Below are 22,716 nucleotides of genomic sequence, written 5' to 3'. Positions count from 1 at the left end.
AGCATTTGCAGAGTAATAACACGAGCAGAAAAGTATGGGTGGAAGAACGGTGTGAATGAAAAGAATACAGGAAACATTTTTTTACTAACATTTACCGAAAGCAAAGAGCACCTGACTGCCCTGCATGCTTCGCACTGTAGTGAGATTCATTATGCAATAAGTAAAATCACACTTCAAAAACTATACAGATGGGTAGTTCTTAGTCAAGTCGAGGGCAGAATAGGAGAACATGAATCAAGAATATGATGACATTCTAGCACTGTCAACTGAATCTCCTGCTTCTTCTCAGATGCCACTGATCCATTCTGCTTATCCTACCACTGTGGCCCAACTTGTGTTCTTCTCAAAGTAACAATGGCATATGCCATAGCTCAGAACACTTCCCTTCATTTGACTCCTTTTGTCCAGCATTTACTGCTTTAACTAGATTGTACTTCAAGTACAAGGGCTAGTAATTAATATAACACATCCCTGAAAATGGATACCTGAAAGAAAAGAGCAACAAAAGCAGTAACAAATGTTGCAACAGTAATTCTTCCTGCTCTTTGTGTTTGGAAGAGACAAAGACAACCACTGGAATCAAAGACTTACTTTTTTGCTTTCTTTTTTTCTCAGTGCCTAGGAGAAGGATCAAGTTGAACAACAGCAAAGCTTTCCTCTTTTTCAGCACAGAGAACAGAATACAATCACTTGCCAATAACAAACAGGCACAAAGATGTCCAGAGATATTAAAGGACTGATATTAAAGGTAAATTAGCTGAGCATCTTCCATAAGATGAAGTCACATGGGTGTAACAGCATCATTAATCAGCTGCTCTATCCATTTTCTTCAATTTAAAGCAACCGCAACATGAAACTTATCCCAGAATATTTTAAAATATTACATAGAAAAAGATAAGTTATTTAAAAAAATATTTTCAGGTACTCTTTAATACAAGAATAAAATAGTCTCTTATGACTTTGCCACCTTAAGTTACAATTAGCAATAAAGTACATTACACAAAACCTTATTGTTTCCAACAACATCACAGAATCACAGAGTGGTAGGGGTTGGAAGGGACCTCTGGAGATCATCTTGCCCAACCCCCCTGCTTGAGCAGGCACACCTAGAGCAGGGGGCACAGGAACGCGTCCAGGCATGTTTTGAATGTCTCCAGGGAAGAAGGCTCCACAGCCTCCCTGGGCAGCCTGTGCCCCTGCTCTGTCACCCTCACAGGAAAGGAGTTTTTCCTCATACTGAAGTGGAACTTCCTGTGTTCCAACTTGTGCCCATTGCCCCTTGTCCTGTCACTGGGCACCACTGAAATGAGTCTGGCCCCATCCTCTTGACACCCACCCTTCATGGTGGGTGTCACATCACCCAGAAACTCATGGTCCCTTTCAGGTAAGATTTCTGTTACACACCCAGGAAACAAACTTAAACTAAAATTAAATGCTCTAGTTGATTATAAAATCTGCGAGGAATATGAAGAGCTCTCCTAAGACATTTCATACTCTCAGTCATTGTAGGGAACTATTAGAACACTGAGTTTAAGCTGAATCTAAGAGCCATAACAGGTGAGTACAGATGTTATATAGCAATGACACCTATAAAAGCTACACTGCCACCTAGGTAAAGTTGAGGTGAGCTTAATAAAAGCTGCTAGGTGAAACATTCAAAGTGAAAAGGGAAGGAAGGTGACTGGTATGCTGTTAAATGTGCTGCTATATAATTAAAAATGCTAGTGCATAGTTCTCTTGCTGTAACTACAGAGAAGTCTATTAAACCCTTTACATAATACAAGCCTACATTTCCTATACAATGTTACACAATTCATCTACAGAGAGATGTCTGCATAAAATGAAGCAGTAGTATCACCTTCAACTGTAATTTCATTGCATGAGGAAACATAGCACAAGCCTATAACACACATTCTTCTCCATTTTGGAACCACTTTTTGCCATATCCCTAAATTCCTTCCACAAGTTTTTCCTCCAGGTACTGGATGACATCATCTTCTTTCTTCTCCATCCTTAATTTCACTTTTCACACAGCTTTGCTTCAATACACTCCCAACCTTGCCTTAGCTTCACTTTTTTTAGCATAGGTACAAATGCCCTAAATAAATGCAGAGGACTCTATAGGTATTTTATTATAATTGCAGGTTCCAGCAATGCCAGTCACAGTCATTATATCCCACCAAAAAATAATATAATGCAATTATTGACTTCCCAACCACAAAGCTAACAATTCTCCACCCAGTAAATCAAACTTGTACAAGTGGTATCCAAAATCCAAGAGCACCCACTAAAGTAGTTAAGCGAACCTATTCAGTCTTGCTGTTCTATCACAATTTGTTATGATTGATATGGGCAAGATAACGAACAGGTCAGCAAGCAGATTAGACTGTGCTTTGAGATATGGATGAATAATTCTAGCAAATACAACCCCGCAAGCAAAATCCTCACAAAGAACAAAATAAAAAAATGAACTTTAGGTTGACACCCAAAAGCCTAAGCAATTAATGTCTGGAAAATTTATATGGAACTAAGTTTTCCATAGGTCTTTTAGACAGTTTTAAGTACAGACAGAGCTACTACATTCCCTTTTAATTAAAAAGCTATATGCAACTGAGCTGGGAGCAAAATTTCAAGCAGAACAGATTAAGAGCAAAAGGTAAGATCTGTCCCTTGAAGTTCTGTCCGGTACTACCTGCAAAAGGATATTCTGCACAACAGGCAGCTTCTTGGTTCTGTAGGGTTAGTTCTATACAACAATTGAAATTAAATCTGAGACAAGGGGCGGGGGGAATTGCTAAAATACCCTGCTGGAATGTAGTACCATATTTTTTTATTATTATTATTTGCTTTTATGTTAAAAAAAGTCTTCAGGACCTTCTAAAATATACACATCAGTTTAAGATTCTTAAAATGCACATCAAATAAAACATCTGAATATTAGTAGTAACAGTTTTAAATACCAAAAACAGTTTGCAAACTTAAAGAACTAGAAAAAAAATAGTCTGATCTGTCTTGGGGCAGGGGTGGGGGGGTGGGTGTGGAAAAAACCCAGACTTGTTTTTCCCATGTGTTAAACTGCTATATATTAATGCAATAATTCAAGTCCATGCATCTCATTCTACAACATTTTTCATGACATTACAGGACAGTAATTTCGCCCCCCCATATCCACTTGGAAAAGTAAAATGTCCACCAAACCCATGCAAATTCAGTCATAATCATATTAAGTGAAATGTTATCAGAAATTTTAGGACAGTGCAAGTTACATAAAAAGATCAAATAAGCAAACTGCAAGGTTTTCAGCTTAGTTCAATCTCCATCTGATAAATTAATAGAAAACTTATTAGCACATATCCAGAAAATCAAACATTTCAACATGATAAAGGTCTTAATGTGTGTTAGAGCCTTCAAAAAGTACATAACAAGAAAATACAACGCAGGATAATATACAAGAAAATAACTGGTTTCTATCATAATGAGTCAATTAGGTAACCACACATTCAGGATTTCATGCATTAGCTCAGCTCACCAGATTTACAAGGGGGAAATAGTCAAAGCAGGCTAAAAAATTTCAAGAGGCTTGGGGGATTTTAGGTGTACTCCACAGTAGCTTAAAAGAAAAAGTTACCATAGAATATACTGGATTTAGAACAAACCCTTCTATTTTCATCAGCATTGTTGTGCGGCAGACCAAAAGTGAAAGCACTGCGTAAGTACAGGCTCCTTAGCACAAAACAAAGATAGGTGGGAAGGTAAATGGTTTGTCCAGTCCCACATAAGCAGCACTGGAAAAGGTAACAGCATAATGAAAACTAAGTCTAATCAGTATATCTATCAGGTCAGCGTTTAGCCTCTCGTCCTACCAGATACAGCTCTAAGACCTTGGTAAATATTGTAGTGAGTAAAGATCTTAATGAAAAACAAAGATCTTATTATTTAAAAAAAAATTAAAATCAAATCAAACAACTTTTAAATTTGGAAATCTTTTCAGCCTACATAGTTTATGCAGTCTGTTTGTATTACAAGCATTTCAGATTGCCTTCACAGGAAGCTGTGAAAAGAAAAATACTTACTATAAGCCAAATACAATCCATTATGCTATTAATAAATGCATATGCTATTACATAATAATTGAGTAAAAAGCAGATTAAATGTTAGCATCACAAATTTCAACATTATCTTAAAAATTACTAGATTATTGCAGAAATACTTAAAAATTCATTCCTTTGGGGTAAAGGTTAATAATGCACAAATAATAAGAATCTATAGCATCTGAAACCTAAAAAAAAAAGTTTAAAAAAGTAGCTGGCTCAACTAAGTGACAACAGCAGGATAAATAGCTACAGACATTTAAAGAAAGGCAATACTGTAGAGAAGTAATAATTATCTATATGGAAGAATGATTCATTTAAGATTACCATCGTGGAACTTCATCCCAACTTCCATTAGAATTCAGTCAGCACTGGTTGCAATGGAAAAAAAAAAACAAAACCACATATTGGAGTTATAAAATAGCTTCTAACTATAGACTACGCACCACTACTCATTTATTTGCATAAGTGCCTTTAAATCTGAAGCTTGTAATACGGAATGTGGGCAAAAGGGAAAAGGGTTTATGAGGAATTCATGGACCATAACATCAGCACTATGTTCATAAATGTTAACAGAAACTACACACGAATGCCTTTTCTCTATTTAATCAAGGTTTTCAATAGTCAGAGTCTTTCTCAAGTACCATTTATCAATACATATGTGAAAACCAGACACAGAAATTGAAAGACTGAGAACTATTTTAGTACTGGGAGGAAGAAAGGAGAAAACAGAACTATACATACACAAACACCTCAGCGCTGAGGTACTTCCCTGAAACAATAAGATGCATAGGAACAAACAAGAAGGCTTCCATTCATAGCTTTCTTGAAATATAGAAGAGCAAAAGGCGTGAATAACTGGTTTCTAAAATGGTCATATATTATCATAACTTTTAAATGACTGCCTGCAAGCATGGTTCCAGTGTTCTGCTTCTGGAAGCCAAGCAACAGCCTAGAGCATGCTCCAGCAACCTGAAACTACAAAAGACACAAGTTTCTTATGGAAACAGTGACAAAGTTAACTGTCATCACACAAGCAGTACAACTTTAATCACATTTTATAGGTACGAGATCCACTCAGTAAGAAATCCAAAGAGCAACATGTAAAATGGCAAAAGATCAAGAACACATAGCCAAGAAACATAAAACTGATCCCAGGATACCTGCATTGCAGTTGTGCCGTTCAATGCCTGGTGAGTTCAGTTAATGTATAAAAAAAACCCACATCAGGCTCACTGATCTTGATTTTCCTTTATTCACAGTCCAATTGGATGAAGTAAACTTAAAGTAATGGGAACAACAAACTGATAGACTAATAGGTCTGCCAGGACATGCTGCCTATGAAGTACAGGACACCAAGGATCTACCGACAATTATTCAATCAATTTGATGACAACAGCTGACAAAAACGCCACCTGGGCATTAAGGAGAAAGTTTAGTACACAGTGTAGAAATGGCTCCCATCAAATAGCCTCGATGGAAGACAGGCAGATTTTGCCCTAATCTGCTCCCCAGTGCTGTATTACCCACCGTTTCCCACTGTGGCTGCTTTCTCTTTTGCTCAGATTTGCTCTTTCCAATGAGAGGGCAGATGTTTTTTCAGCCTGCCGAGCATTTATGTTGGCCTCCATGGGGAGGTCTGCAGAGCCTTTCCTACAGAAGAGCAAAGCAACACCAAGCACCCAGAGAATACACCTCTTCACTTGTCTATAACAGTGTCCTAAAGAAGCAAATTCAGAATTACTATCATTGATAAAGACAATCCATCGGCTATGTTTCTGTGAAGACACCACTATATTTTACAAAATTCACAGTTATCCCGGCTCACAGTAACTCACAAGCCCTTAATACCGCAGTTCAGTTTACAGTGCTTTTACTACTAAGTCATGAAGCAATAATTTTCAGCATTTCTTTGCACCACAGCAGCAACAGTTCAGAGAACGTCAGGATGACTAATCAGGTAATAAATGCAAATCTTCATCATTATGCAGGGCAAATACTTGCCTTCTAAATGATACAAAAGCTCAAAAATGTATATTTGCAAATTTTCATTTGCAAAACTGAAAATGGCAGATTGATACTAATCAATTTGAAGTTTAAATAACATGCTCAGCGCAATTCAGCGTGAATAAAATACACTAATTTGCCCAATCCCTCAACAGTACTTAATCCTGAGCTAGATTTCCCACTTCCAGTAACACGCGCATTTCAATATAAAAAAAACACTACAACCACAGAATTTTACCCTGAATGTGACCAGTGAAGCACTGGGAAGTGTGCCATTGGCTTTTTAATCAATACCACACCACCCAACAGTTCATAGACAGAAAAATCCACACAGCCTAGTCTCTCCAAAACTTTCAAGCAAATCTTTTAAGTATGAAGAAGGGGGGAAAAGTTTTGTCTGAAAACTTTATTTCTGAAAGGGAGAAGAACTACCTTTAGTTTAGTTAAAACAGTTTTGTGGGTTATAAAGTAACAAATTTTATAGATATTTCATGTACATCTCATGTTTCAGTTTCTTGAGCAGCACCATTCATGAGAGCTTAGCCTTCCAATAATAGCACAGCTGATCAATCAAGTAGTAGGAAAGTGTTACCTGCCTGGATAGGACCTGACATCTCTGCAGTGGCTGCAGTAAATGCACGTGTCTGCATGCACATGCAACAGCTGGGGAGTCAGCAGAACATGGTCAAGGCAGATGTTCGGTTATCAGCAGTGTATGTTGAGAACATTAATTCCATGTGTTCGTGTTTACAGTTGAAGGTAAAAAGAGGAGAAATCACTCCTGATCTCAGCTCCCTCATACATGAATAAAGCAAACAGCTGTAGAATGCTGATGTTAGAGCAAGCACAGGGAATGCACTCTCTCCCTCAAAAAAATCCAAAACAGTAATCTACTCTATGGACAGCTAACACCTCTCTCTGAATCATAACCGCTGTTATCACTCTTCTCCAGCCCTAGAGAATAAAGCAAGAGCTTTATTCAGAAATCACTGAAGACTGTCAAAGTAAACAAGAGTCTTACCAAATTTTTCACTGGCCCATGAAATGACATAGTGCTTTGAGAATGTATATATAGACAAGAGGCTCAGTAATCTAAAGACAACCCTTCACCGCTGCTTCCTTAGGAAATGTAACAAAGGCAGCACATACTCTTTAAACAAGCTTGTGTCACTTTCGTAACACAACACCACAACTTTCTATGCTGACCTGTTCAGCTACATAGTGGGAGCTGATGTTGGGTTCACTTTTAAATCTTCTAGAGGTAAAGCACAAAGAGTTGCATCGTGTCTCATTCACGATGAGAAGCACTATACTGGAGCTCTATGTATGTACAATCTGTACAATCTATCCCTTTTTTCTTGGGAATCACTTTAGAAAGATTACAGGCCAGTGTGTGTTTCAGTGTATATAAAACTCTATGCTCAGTAGAAGTAAACTGCTGATGGACTTGCCTTGCAAAAGGCTTGCTCCCATCTCTGTAAGGGAAATCTTCAACTTCTGTCATGAAAAAGGCATTATAAATAAAAACATTTTTCTTCCTTTAGGAAACAGGTCTACAAGTAAGGACAGCTGTATGACACTACTGAGATCTTGCATTTCTTCCATACGGCTGAACTAAGTGGCTATGGTGACTGAGCAAAAAGGTCCTTAAAAAAAGCCTTAAAAACTTACTCAAGTCAACAACCTAAAATAACTACATATAACCACCCCGGTGTCTCACAGTACCTCACGTGTTAGGCAGAGAGAGCAAAAAGCAACCTGACACAGGCCCAAAAGCAGATCACAAAGTCAGGAGGTTAGGACACTTGTTGCAACAAGTCTACAGTGGATCCAGGCTTCTCAACTAAGGCATGAGGAAAGGTTTACTTAAGAGCCTAAACACACAGCTCATACATATACCCCTTTAGGATCCACTGCCTAAGCAACCACAACAAATTATATCCTTCAGAGACTGAAGTGTGCTTAGAGCATGCTGATAATCTGCTAACACTGAACTGACAGCGAAATATCATGGCCCTGGGGACAAATGCTTATGAGCTACTCAGCTCTTCAATTAGAGATGGTGGTATGGGCACACATTCAAGAGGAGCAAGACCTGGATTCAACGCCTTGTCAGCACATGGATTCTCCAATGCCATCTTCCATCTCCCTGGGGTGTGATCTTGTCAAATTATAGGATAAAATAGGATATCACCGTGTTCATATTCTATTGTTGTTATTATTACCCTGAATTGCACAGAATAAGCCTGAAACAACAGTAAGAAAGGGGGGGGGGGGGGGGGGGGGGAAAGGGAATGTGATCATTCCTGTAAGGAGGGCACTCTCAAAAAGAAAAGGTCCTGGGTTCCCACCTTCGTCTTCAGAATGCTGTGTATTATTAAAAGGCTTTACAGTGCAAAAGGCATCAAAAGCTGGCAGATTCAACGAGTGACACTTTCAGTGTGATCTGGATCTTTTAAGAGCAGTCCAAGTTTAAGTGATCATGACATACAAGCATGCTAGCTCAAACCTAAGCATATAACCAGAAAACAAGTAATATATTAAAAACAGTCCTTGCTACCATCAAAAGAAAACAAAGTCATGTTTTTTTAAAAAAAAAGTTTCTCTGGTACAAACACTTAATAAAATTCAGAAAAATCATCACTTCAGAAGTTAGTTTTCTAAGCCCATGAAAAATCAGATATAAAACTCAGAGGAGGTGTCACATCAAGCTTTCACAGCATTGAGCCTATCAAACAACATATGCACAGAAGTCACAATTTCAGCAGTTTGAAATATGTTCAAAATTACAAATTCTGATTAAATATAGACAACTAAGGAATACACTACATTTTCCATAGTTTAACTTTTTTACCTGTCTGGATTTCTGTGAAAAGCAACGAAGTATAAAATACAGGTCTAAACTAACTTAGGTGACTTAAAATATTTCCTGTATGTCTTTTTAAGCTGTCGGACTCTACAATCAATGATTCCTCTTGATCCAGGACAGGAGTGCTATTTTTTTAAAAAAATGCTAGAGGATCTTGAAACAGGCTAGATCAATTTTCAGGGGCAAGGAAATATTTGGTCTATTGCCTTTAAAGTAAGGAAGGACATCTTTCTTCCACAAGAAGCTTTCCCAAGTTAAATAGTGATGAAGCCATATGAAAATATATATATATTTATATAAATACACACACACATCTTCTTAGCTTTTATTCTAGCAAAGAGATGTAAGATTTTTTTTTAAACAGGCCAACTACTTATGTTCTTTCTGTCAGCAGCAGGTGTCATCTCTCAGCTATACAAGGGTGCAATTTATCTCACCTAACATTTCACTACACTCATCAATCAGGGCTCCCTTAACTTTTTTTTTAAAAAAAAAAACAAAACTTTTAAACCAATACATTTCCAGAGGCCAATATATCTCATCCCAAAATAGGCTGCTGAAACAGCTGGGATGAACGACCCTCAGGAGATATCCTTTCTCAAGAATAGCTCTATGAGCTGCTGTAACTAGCTCAAACTTGAATACTCATTCTTAGTCATCTGAAGACTGACAAAACAAAAATCTAGCCACTGTTTGCATGTTTACCCATCCCGAGGGTTCACCCATACCCATCCCTTAGGTACATCTTAGGAATTGTACCTAAGAGAAGGTTTCAGTTACTGCTGGGATCCATTCAAAGCCCATGGCAGCCTGCTCCAGGCAGGTGCACCCTCATCTCCTCCTCAGGCAGATGACAAATTCTAACCTATTTCAAAACTGAAAATAACCTCAAAATCTTAAAAATGCAAACACAATATCAGTAAAGTTAGGCAGCAATTTTAATTTGTGTTCACTATATTTATGATTTATGTTCATTTATGTTTCACTCAGAGCTATATATTCATAAACATGCTTACAGGAGCAATGCAAAGTCAAAGCAGCTGCTTAGATTGGCTAAAAAGAGGCCTCTGGTGGCAGTTGTAAAGTATAACTTCTCATAGTTTCCTGAAATACATATTTTCATGATAAAAACAGCTACAGAAAGCAGACTAAGCAGTTAGATTTGAAGTGAAAATGTTGACATATGACTGCTCATCTCCACAGCAGTAACCGTTTCAACCCATCCTTCTTCATGCCTACACCACAGTTGTCAAATTAGTCTTAAAGTTGCATGCATATCTAGTCAAGTAAAGCATCTCATTTTAAATAGCTGCATTGAAAACTTCAGCATTAATGTTATTTCATTTCTAAAGATAGCAACAATTAAGATTGAGGACTGTTCTTTCCCCGACACCAACCATGAAGGCTCCTTGATTTTGTTTAAAAATTACATAGACTGACAAGGAAAATTCACAGAAATATTTATATATAAAAATGCAGCATTTCTTGGATAAGCATAGGAATAAAATAAGCCTGCACAGTAAAACAGATTAGACTGGCAAATGCATGTAAAATTCAGTTTCTTTATTAAATTTTCATGACACTGACCCATATGGAACATAGGGAAAACAAGCATTAGGCACGTGATTAGGAACAATCACACAGCCTACAAGAAAGTACATAAGGCTCCCTGCCTTCTAGAAAGAGCCAGCAGACAGGAGAATCGTAATAACATGGAGAATTGTAACAGCTATGCTAAGGTTGGTATGAAAGGCGTGAATGGAGATGTGCACGTGCCAGGACTGAACGCAGCAGCAGGCCAAGGACTAAAATAACAGCCTGTACTGATCACAAAGGACACCACTCCCAGCAGTAAAACCGATAGATGTGTTTTTACATCAAAACCCAAAGTTCTCCGATTAGATCACAGCACAGGACGACCACACATCCCAGCACCAGCAGAACAACAATAAAGTTGCAGCGTATCACATGCACCATCCTTTTCCTCTACATCCAACAAGACCAGATGACAGGCATATTTCAAACACATATGTAAAACAAGGGAAAACTAAAGAACTTGGCCTGAGGTTTATGGAGGCTGACAAAAGTGATAGCCTGAGGCAAAGGGCAGCCTCTAACAGCTGATGATTTGCTTATTGGTTGTACTGGAGTAAAAGCAATCCCATTATCATTTAAGAGCCCGCAAAGGGGACAAAGCAGACCAATGGACAGGTGAGAACTTTTCTGCCACTCTCTTGGTCCTTGACACTGGCATCTCAGGAAGGCAATTAACAAGTCCCATCACGAGAACTGACCCCATAAGGCACCGTCATCTGCAACAGCTGCACTAAGCAGTTCCTCTTGGGATGAGGCTACAGTAAGCAGCTACAACTATCATTTCCATCCTTTTATTTGTGTTAGCAATCACCCTAAGATGTGTCCAGGATGCAAATTAAGTTTAAAAGTTTCAGTATTGCATGGTACCAAATGCAAATCATCAATTATTTTCAGCTGAGCAAAACAGCCGAGATCTACAGAAGAAGATAATTTAACATCTCTCCCATCAGACTGGCATACCTGCAGCCATACTAACATAACATGTTTTAGTAAGGCTAAAAACATTTACTATTTGTTACTTATAATAACTAGCTGAACTGCCTAGCCAACATGCACTGTATTTTTCTTGAAATAACTCTTTTAATTCTTAATAGTAAATTCATTAACAGATTCAAAGCAACAGGTCTGTCTGTTCCATCTTTTTATTTATGCTACAGTTACCTTAGATGTTCATGATGAAACATAAGCTGAAAATGTTCATGGAATTTCTATTTTTAAAAGTACAGATTTGCAAAACATTGTACAACTAAAGCTCTGCACTTCCTAGGCACAGCTGCATTTTTTCCTGATGGTGTTTCAGTGCAGGTCCAATCCAATGAAACAGACTTAACTGCTCTTTGAGAGATGCTTTGTTTTCATAGAATGACAGCTCAAATCTTTATAGGAGGAAAAATATTAGCTAAATAAAAAGGAATAATTGTACTTGTCCAGAAGGGATTGTAAAGGATTTATTACTGCCGAAGTTTCTCTTCATATTGATGACAACTCAACACGTTTCATTCTTTAGAGATAGAAAGTACATCCAAGTAACACGAAATATACTGCAAACAAACACTGAAAACACTTCAGCAGAGAAGATCACATTTTTATGAAGCAACACATAGCTATGCACGCAAGTACGCAACTTGTTACACATCCACAACTGGACAACAGGACGCTGCCAATAGCAGATGCCCAACATGGATCTTTCCTCCCATAATCTGCTCCAGCCAGTCCCAGTGGCAATCCCTCAGACAAACATAACAGTAAAATTCATACTGCAGAGAAATAGAAGCTTTGCTGCAGAGAAGCAGACCAATGGCTCATCTTTCCCTTTATCGCACTTAATTTGTTAATGTTTTACCTGACTAAGAGGAAGCCCCCTACTGAACAACTTCAGAACATCAAAACACTTCTCTACATAATTAAGATACTCCAAATATATAGAGAGAGTCAGATAAGGGGGTGTGCCTGATCTGCCCTATTTAAACATCTGTACAATCTGACTTAGCTGTAGATATGACATCATAGTGTCTTAAATCAGAAACTGCAGGCAGAGAAGGTACCTGATGGAATCACACACCTTTTTCAAGCCCATGGATCTAGGCCTGAGTTAACTAAGCTGCAGACATCTCTCAAGTTTCAGTGTGATTTGATCAGCAGCATAAAATGAGTTATCGTACAGAGATTGAGCTGTTAGCCACAGTCCTGCAGGACTGTGGATTTGACAGCTTAAGGAAGCTTGCAGCTCTTAGTAGAAGCAGCAAGCATTCTGCTAACCCACACAGCTTGTCCAAGCTTAAATCAAGGGCACCACAACCATAAAGCGAGGGGTAAAACTTTGGCTATGCTTTAATTGCTAATGATGCATGTAATGCATAGACAAAAACACCTGCAGAACCTTTCTGAGCACTGCAGTCCAAAAGCATGTTCACCAGCATTTGTACACTGGATGGCATCAGGTAGCAGCTCTTCTCTCATAGTTCTCAAGTAGCTTGACAAAAAATGGTTTCATGGAAGAGCCTTCAGACTAGTTTTCATGAGGTAGCTATGGAAAAGACCTGTCTATAGGATTCCAAAGCAACAATACTAACATCTATTTTGCAGAATCTAAGTTTATTCATGTATTTATAATGTTAAAAGTACCTCATCAAATGGGTATGTGAAAAATAAGGGGAGGGGGGTGGAGATTACAGGCACTGTAAATAATGCACACAAAAAATTGATACTTCAGGAAAACAGGGAAAAAGTAAGGTAATAACCAGGAGGGGGGAAATCAAGTTTTCCAGATACAAGGTTTTCCTTTAATAACCTCCAGTTTGTTTGGTGTTTGGGTTTTGTTTTTTTTTCCAAACTTCCCAAATGGCACTTTTAAAAAGCGTACCTTGGGATCCTTACTTACACTTACAAACACTTTTGGGAAATACTCCCCCTCCCATTTCCTTTAAGGTCTTTCCTCCCAAAAGCTTTTAGCTGCCGAAGAGAAAGTACAAGGGGGAAAAAAAGGGTAAGCAGACCAAGGTATATGTAAGTACAATAACCACTTCCCATGGTTTCTCAGTATATGGAAATTCAAATTCCAGTTTCAGCTGCCCAGTGCTTTGAAAGAAACTCTTTGTAGAATCAATGACTTCCATAAAGCAGACGAGGACTTTACAGTACCTATGAATTTCAAACCAAAGAGTCTGAGAAGAGTAAATGCTGCCTTCTCTTCCCAACGCAAGAATTCATATACCTTAAATCAAAACATTTATTTCTAGAAATATGGATAAACAAAACTAAGGCACATTACTGCAGACCTACAACTAGATAAGATCTTGGTGTAACACAGCAGCAAAAAAAAAAAAAACCCAAAACATTTCACTTGATCTTTTCAGACCCAAAGACTGAAAAGATGATAAAAAGAGCCAGAAATCAGGGAAACACAGTTTTCAAGCACAGGTCTCATTAAATCCTGCCCCCCTGCTTCAACGCAGAAAACACGTATTCTAACTTTATTTTGAACCCTGAAACATAACTCTCTTCAAATGCTAAAGCAAATGCTTGGTCCATATAATGTGCATTTACTCTTCGTATATGGTACAGAACAAAAAATACAGAACAATACATTCAGTACATATCAAAAATGTAGGCATTTAAAAAAAACTTAAAGAACAAAGTCATCATTAATTACATTTAAGTTGTTGTTACTAGTGCTGGTTTTTTGTTTGTTGTGTTTTTAATTTAACATGCATCATTTTCTTACCTTGCAAACAGTCTCTGTATCCCAGGGTAAGATGGTCCTCAGATCAATAACTTCACAGGACACACCAAGCTTTTCTTGAGCCATTGCTGCCACTTCTTTGATCACATGTACCTGAAAAGGCAATGTATTATCACCAAGTAAATATTTAATTTCTGTTTAAGATGTTCTAAATTACGCATACTGAATAGAAGCAGTGATTTAACACATTACCTGCATGTTTAGCAGAAACCTTTTTTATTCAGTAATCTAATAAGCGTTTATTACTCAGTTGATTTTTGTTATTTACTACTTGCATTATTCCTAGTATTTTAGCACCACTTCAAAAACTAACTGCAATGAAGAATCACTGAAAAGAAAACTGTTGCTTTCTAGGAAAGTATCTTTCAGTGAACAGTATCAGGCCTCACTAGTTTATATCTGTAGTCAGTTGGAGTTTAGGATAACATTTTTTAGGACTGTAACTAAGCTAAGACCCAACTATACCAGAGTAATGTATTTTGATGTAGCAGTCACATGAAATCCTGCAAGAAGCATTACGTACACTCAAAAATAGCCCTAGTAACTACACTTACTATGATTTATTGAAAGTGTAATAGATTACCAAGTGGTCATCTCCAAAGCATTATCTTATGAACAGTTAAGAGATAGTAAGTACCACATAAAAAATTACCTGTAAACATCCAGTCCTGACCCCCACAATCAAAGCATATCAGCACTAATATGACAACATGACCATTCACTGGTCTTCCAACACAGCTAATACCAATGTTACAAGTATTGCATTATCTGATTATTGCAATTACCATTTTACTAAAACAAAAAAATACTCCCCTCTAGCAAGAGGCTTGTACTGACTTAGAACACATTATTCACTCTTCTCCAACCACAGAATGTATTTAGCAGCACGTGTAAGTGCACCAAAGTAGATGTAAAACAATCCACATCTAATAACAACCTTTCCATAAGGCATGTTACGATATGAACAGAAAAGAAAGCAATGCTGCATACATTCATAACTGTATCTTGACAGTATGTCATACAACACTTTTAAGCAAAACATATTGTAAGCAGTGGCTTCCCTAACACAAACATTAGCAAGCAAATGCTTCAACACAGAAAATAACAACTGTTATGACAACAGCTCACATTATCTTCCATAAATATCCCAGCTCAAAGTGTTTGCTCATGAGATATGAGGGTAAAAATGAACTTCGATATGATGTTGTCAATAAACTCTGATGATTCCCTCATTGCTAGAACATTTAGTAACACAGGTTTGGACTGAGCCAGATGACCCCCATCGAGCAACTTCTAGGCATAGGTCAGGGTTGGAGGCCAAGGACCATCCCCAATAAGCAATTCAGATTAGGTCATCTTGGTCTGGAAGGCAACAGAATTTAACAATATGGACACAGTCAAGCAGTGTCAATTTCCTGAGGGGCAGAGAGCAGTATTAAACTCTACATAGAGCAAAAATCTATGCTGAAAGAAGATGATTAAGGGTTTAAACCTGCATCTACATAATGCAAATATAAATAGCTAAACACCAAAGGACTATTTTAAAAGGTAAATCAATACAAGTATTATAATAATAAAAAGAAAATATAGCTTGCAGTGTTTTTATTTAAACTTCTAATACATCTGTGCTGTAATAAGAGGGTTTGAGAATTTTCAACATGACACACAGGATGGATGTTTTTGACATTTCTCTGATGTACAAGTGAGAATGTTCATCTAGTTCACAGAGGGTAAGGATTAGTTAATGGCCACGAAACACCAAGCACGACTGGGAAGGAACTAAAAGCCTTCACCACCCCTCACTAGTACCACCCAGGAAAGCAAGCATCAGCAACGCCACCAGAGCAGCAGCTGCCACGCAACTACATAACGTCCAAACTCATACAAGAAGTAACCACTAAGTACGTGCAAAGTACTCTGCCTATTGACAATGAACTCCGGATTGGTTGCACATTTAGCAATCAAGTTCCAAGTTTATGTACACAGCCTGCAAACACCCTCAGCACAAACTTACTGAACGTATTTGAACTGACACATCCAGAACACACTGGATTTTCTGCATATGTGCTAAACATCTGTCCCCATGCTGTATTATACAGCCACACCCATGGTTTGGTCAGCTCCTAAATTTGGATTAGGGCTACACATCTGTCCTATTATGATTCACATCAAACGAACCGCCGGTATTAACACTTGGCCTACATATCCCAAGCTCCAAAGCAGAGTTTTTTTGAAGGATGTAATTCCAAGTCCTCTCTGCACTACTGCCTACTGGGTAAACCCAGGATATTATTACATCTCCATAGCCAGCTTTAAAGTCATTATTTTATCAATTCCCTTTTGGCGAATATGATGAACACTAAGATTTCGTCCAAATGGAGCAAAAATTTGCATTTCCAAAAGGGAACACGGAGAACCATAGAAACTGTGTTCTGCTGGAGAAACGAGTACAAGTAAAGATACTGAAGGAGTCCATAATTTAATACCAGTGCAAAGTTATAAAAGACTAGTAGGAATAACCATATATATATAAAAGGAGATCAAGTAGTGTGAGGACAAGGAAACTATCACAGAAAAGCACTGAAGATTACAGTTTTCAAACAAAAACAAAAAAAAAACCCACACCTCACCAGGAGGCACAACCCCAGGTATCAATTCAATACTCTTGTGGTGAAAGTTATAACACGTGCCTTTGCTGGATGACAAATAGCTTGTAAGAGCCTTACTGACCTGAGTGCCCCAAGCAACCAGTGTCACATCACTGCCCGTCTGCAGGACCTCAGCTTGAGACAGTGGAATGTTGTAAGGCTCCACTGGAACTTGTTCCACTGAATAAATAAAAACAAAGGGAAAAATAAGCATTAGATTCCTTTGCTATTCAATATTATTGCATAAAAATATACACTGAAAATTTTCTTCAATGTTAGTTCCATCTAAAACAATCAACCAAAAATCACATTAGCTTTTATTTCAAAGGTTTAGCTGTAATTAAAAATACTTTAAAATGTAATATTATAAACACATTCAGTGTAGCGTTTCATTTATATTACATACATCAGCAATACAATATACATATACACAACAATGATAGTAATAAGTCCTGGTGTACCCCAAGTCAAAATATCAGCATCAAATTTGGAGATGAACACTGCTATAATTGATTAAAAAAAAGTCTCAGGTAAATGCTGCAGTTAATTCTAATACAGCATCAAGAAGAGTCTTGGAATTATACGTTAACACTAAGATGAGAAGGAAAAGCTGTGCCAGCGGCCTCCTGACATCTGCCAAGAATGATGCTCCACAGTTTTATGTTCAAACAGAGGGAAAAGGTTTTCAGAACCTACACAGAAAGTATCAGCAAGAACTTGTGATTATAGCAGTTTTAAATTAGTCTAAGTATTTTTGCTTTGAAGACAAATGTTTTCTATCCACCAAAAATACATCACAATTCGAGAGAGTAGACAAAAATTAAGCATCTTGTCTTCTCTAAGACATTTAAGGTGGTTCCACTCAGCTTAAAACCCATTTACTAGTTTTCAGATGGAAACTCATTAGGTCAGTTGTGCTAGTTTTGAATCAATGCTCCAATGCACGATACATTGATTGGTTTAATGATTTAAACTGTGATAAGACATCCATACATCATATTTTTAAAGAAATATTGTTTTCATCTGAAGGTGAACTTGTCTATGCACCAGCAAGTCAAATAATACTTCTTAAAATAAATTCCAGTGATAAGTGGGAGGAAAAAAGAAAAATCTTACTCAACTCTTTCTAAATACACAAAACCAATTTATAATGAAGGTGCTCTACTTTTGTTCTTAACATATTTCATAGTTCATAAAATAGTCATTGAGTTCCTGCTGAACAAAATTGTTTCCTGAAGTTATGGTAAAGAATCCTACCAAGTAATACCAGCATGAGAAGTTAAGTGTTTTGTAGTTTTTCTTCATCGGTATAGCAGATCCAATACAAGTAGAATAACCTAGGTTTTTTCCTGGCTTACATTATAAACATAGCTTTTCAATAAATCAAGTGATAAATGTTTTTTACATTACAGCAGATGATTTTTTTTTTCCCCAGTAATGATTCATCAATACTACAAAATTCACAGAATCACAGAATGGCTGAGGTAGGAAGCAACCTCTGGAGATCACCTAGTCCAAGCCCCCCTGCTCAGATCAAGGTCACCTACAGCTGGTCATTCAGGGCCGTGTCCAATTGGGTTTTAAGTACTTTCATGGTCAGAGACTCCACAACCTCTCTGGGCAACCTGTTCCGGTGTTTAACCACCCCTCACAGTAAAAAAATTTTTGCCTATCCTTATGTTAGAGATATCTCACTTCATCTGAATGGGCACAGAGGAGACATACATATTAACTAAATCATTCTTCCTAAAAACAGAACAGGAAATTTTTTTTCAGCATAATTCAAGAACGCATGCCCATTCAATCAAGGAAAAAAAAAAAAAATTTTACACACAAGGTTCTTTTAAATATAGCATATAATCAGATCACTTTGCAAACCATTATTTTTAATTTATTAAAATGTCAGTGTCTTCTTGTAATAATTTCTTTGAATAACAAGTGGTTAAAGGAATATAGCGTGGGGAAATAAAGAGGGGAAAGGCACATCCAGCCCTTGCTTACTGCACATTACTGGTTGAGAGTAAAGCAATCCAGGCTTCTATGGATTTTGCACCTCGTAAAACCCTGAGGCAAAAGAAAGGAGAGATCCCGAAAGATAATGAAACCCACACCTACACTAATTGGCACTGCATAACTGTCTTTTTCATGGGATTGTCATCTACAGGAAACCTGGAGAACAAGAACCTTATAGAGATGCCACCCGACCTTTGAGTGGAAACGCAGGCAACTGACATGAATGAGAAAGTTTTGAAGTAACAGTGGGATGAACTGGAAGGTGTACGTGACACAAAGAGAGCTCCTGCTCTGTGTATTGTTTTTTTTTAATCCACTTAGGGAAATTAAATATACAGTTACACAAATTAACTAGTTTATTATTATAGCTAAACCATTCTGCAACGAGATGTCCGTTAGATGAGCTTATCTAGAATTCCTGACACAAATGCAAAATTCAGCTTGTCAAATATTTACAGGGAAGTCCAGATTTGGCAGGATTTTATTCAAATGCCTTTTCAAAAACTCCTCCCTCAACTAACAATGATTAAAAGTAGCATATGAAGTTATTCTGTGCATATTCTTCCATAATAATTAACCAAACCAGGACAACAATGCTGATACAAAGCAGCCAATTCATCTGTTACTGAAGATATAAATAAAATACTTTAAATAAAATATTTCAAATACAGATTTCAAATAATTACAACTTCTTGTTAATTGCTTTATCAGAGAAAAAGGGCCATCACAAGTTAATTTTAAGACACTGCACCATCTGCTGCTTTTTCTAAAAGAGCAATCTGAACAGCAGAAGGAAAACACGTGTTTTCTCATCTTACCTGTCTTGTCTCTATAACAACCACTGATGCAAGTCGTATTTATTTCTACACCACCAATGTCATATATAGTACAATTAAATGAAACTGAAAAGGTCAAAAAACATCAGAGTAGGTTCTCCACAAGATGTCTAAACCTGATAATGTCAAGGTGACTCATCATCTCCTTTGATTCATAATCATTATGTGCTCTTGACACTGCACAGGCTGTTAACTACTTTTTATAAATCAAAGCGTCATTTTTTCTTTTTAATTCAGTTATTTTCTTAGTATCTCTGACATTTAGGGCAACGTCACCACGGCACTTTCAATAACATTATAATCTCATAAGTTAACCAGCAACAGAATTCTCTCTATATATGTGTACTTGTATATTTAACCCTGGACTTTTACCCAGAAAGGCTTGTTTCTTTGCTCCTTTCTAATTTTATACAAGGCAAATTAACACACACAGAACTTCTGATGGCCACTGTAAGGTTATGTGGAAGGAGAGAGCATCTCTTCCCTTAAGGGGTGTCTGGACAAGGATCCTTTCAATGCAAAGGGATAATAGGAAGAAGGAGAAGCCATAAGGAAGAACACACAGGGACACAAACCAACCAACAAACAATGAGGGAGGCCCTAACAAGAACCAAACTTGCTCAGTCCCACTTATTGATAATGGTATGGGGAATGTTGGAGTTTCTTTCAGTGGTATTATCTGATGGAGGACCCTGTCAAATGGGATGATAAAGAAAAAGAAACTATAAACAAAATATACAGAGACACAAACCTGAAGACAAACGTAACAAAGACAAGAAACAAACCTGGTCAGGCACACAGAGTGAAACTATGGGTAGAATAGGAGTTTACAACTGCTATAAGCATGCAAACCTGAGGGCCAGAGTGTTGGCATGGGGGTGCATGGAACTACACCAGCTGATGAAGGCATGTGAAGGTAAAGGGGGCTGGGGAGGAAACAAGGCGAGGAACAAGACACTGGGCCAGCAACGGGAATCAAACCAGGGAGTAGACACCCTGGGCCTGTGGTGTGAGCTACAGGAACAAGTGGGGGTCTTGGCTACCAGCTGCTGGGAGGGACTGGAGTGAGGCAACTAAAAGGCTGTTCTATCTCCTGTGGGAACCATGCAGGGCTGCTAGACTGGCAAAGATCCTCCACTCAAAGAGTTTTGAAAGGAAGAAAGCTGTCCAGGGGGAGAAACACTGTTGTTCCCCACTCCACATACATACAACCAAGCTGGTGGTGACACTGCCATGACTGTCCAAGCAAGTAAACAAAGAGTAAGGGTGAGCACTCCAAAGATCCCAGGCACACTGAGGAACAGAAAGTCCTCTGCTAAACAAACTGGTAGTAAAGGGGGTGACTGTGCAAGAGAAACAGGCAGCCTTGCCTGTGGGCTTAGCCACAGATGCAGCACTGTACTGCTTCACAAGTGGGAAGAAGAAATCTGCAATTACTAGCTACAACTATGCATGCTAAGTATACAACTACTTTTCCAATCTAGCTACTGCTTTGTGATATATGTCCTACATACATATATATCTATATACACATATATATGCACATATGTAACATGTTATACATACATAAACACATATCTGTATATAGGGACTATTTCCAACTGTTTACACATCACAGCTAATGGAGAATATGAAACTTATCAATGGTATTTCATTCAACCAAAATAGATAGTTCTCTTCCGTAACTTTCAAAACTTACTATTAACAGACACCCAGGCAAAGTTTAAGATCTTAGCTTCAAGTCCACTCCCTCCTCTTGGTGTTACTAGGGCTCTTGACTAAGGTGTGAGTTACTTTTTGAATGAACTGGGAAAGGTTTTCAAAACATTCTTGCAAAGCTGTTCTTGACTTTGGAAGTTGCCTTTTCTCCTCAGTTCATCACAGTGTGAGTGTGGTGAACTTAAGGCAATGCTACTTCAATATCCACCTTTCTCCCAGGGATGACCAAGGTTAGGATTTAAGGCCTAATTTTATTCTTGTATCTTGTGTGGGCAAAGGCACGTTTGGATAGCAAGTATTCATATAGAAATGAATGTTGATTTAATATAACATGGTGAGTTTTACCTCATGTCTGAATAAGCATAAAGCATATTTGAATTAAAAAAAAATCTGTGTTCATTTGAGAAGACATCCAGCTAAATTCATTATTCAAAAAAAATAGCATGAAATCACAATATCCGTGTGTCAGTCATACTGAAATGTTTTGTGCTACAGCTCTGATTTACCTTGGAGACTAGACTTAGAATAATCTTTAAGTGTTTTGAAATATTTTTTTTTTGTATAATGTTGTCATGGTTTAGCCAGCAACTCAGCCCTACCCAGCTGCTCACTCACTCCCCCAACAGCAGGATGGAGGGGAGAATCAGAAGGGTAAAGCTCGTGGGTTGAGATAAAACAGTTTAATAATTAAAATATAACAACATCAGCAACAATAATGCAATGGAAAGGAAAACAATGAGAAAGGTGTGAAACCGGGGGGGGGGGGCAGAATGAAAAAACCAAAAACAGCTCACTGCCCACTGACCTGACACCACCAGTCCCTGAGCCACAACCCAACCCACCCCATGCACCAACTGCCCCTATTAATATACTGGTCATGGTGTCACATGGTATGGAAGGAACATCCCATTGGCCAGTTTGGGTCAGCTGACTTGGCTGTGGCCCCACCCCTCCCAGCCTCTTGCCCACATGGCAGAGCACGGGAGGCTGGAAAGGTCCCTGACTACTACAGGCGCTACTTGGTGACACTGAGCTGCTGCTTAACAGCAACTAAAGCATCAATGTGCCATCAGCACTTTACCAGCTACAGTGAAGAGAATTAACTCTATCCCAGCCAAAACCAGCACAAATGTCTTTAATGTTATGAAAAAAATCTATGCTGGAAGGTTGGGGAAAAAAAAAACACAACCCAAAA

At 38.0% G+C, this 22,716-nt stretch overlaps 1 protein-coding gene across 1 annotated transcript in view; it reads right to left on the bottom strand.

Annotated features, from left to right (window-relative positions):
- BCKDHB (branched chain keto acid dehydrogenase E1 subunit beta) overlaps positions 1-22,716 on the bottom strand; it is a 133,599-nt gene that overhangs the window by 75,401 nt on the left and 35,482 nt on the right. Inside the window, exons 7-8 of the mRNA XM_075087154.1 lie at positions 17,036-17,133; positions 14,288-14,398 (exon numbers count right to left, since the gene is read on the bottom strand). Coding sequence (XP_074943255.1) covers positions 14,288-14,398; positions 17,036-17,133 — 209 coding nt within the window. The remainder of the gene's footprint in view (positions 1-14,287; positions 14,399-17,035; positions 17,134-22,716) is intronic.

This window comes from Phalacrocorax aristotelis, chromosome 3 (genome assembly GCF_949628215.1).
Source record: "Phalacrocorax aristotelis chromosome 3, bGulAri2.1, whole genome shotgun sequence".
NCBI classification, from domain to species: domain Eukaryota; kingdom Metazoa; phylum Chordata; class Aves; order Suliformes; family Phalacrocoracidae; genus Phalacrocorax; species Phalacrocorax aristotelis.
This window is presented reverse-complemented; position numbering and strand designations above follow the sequence as displayed.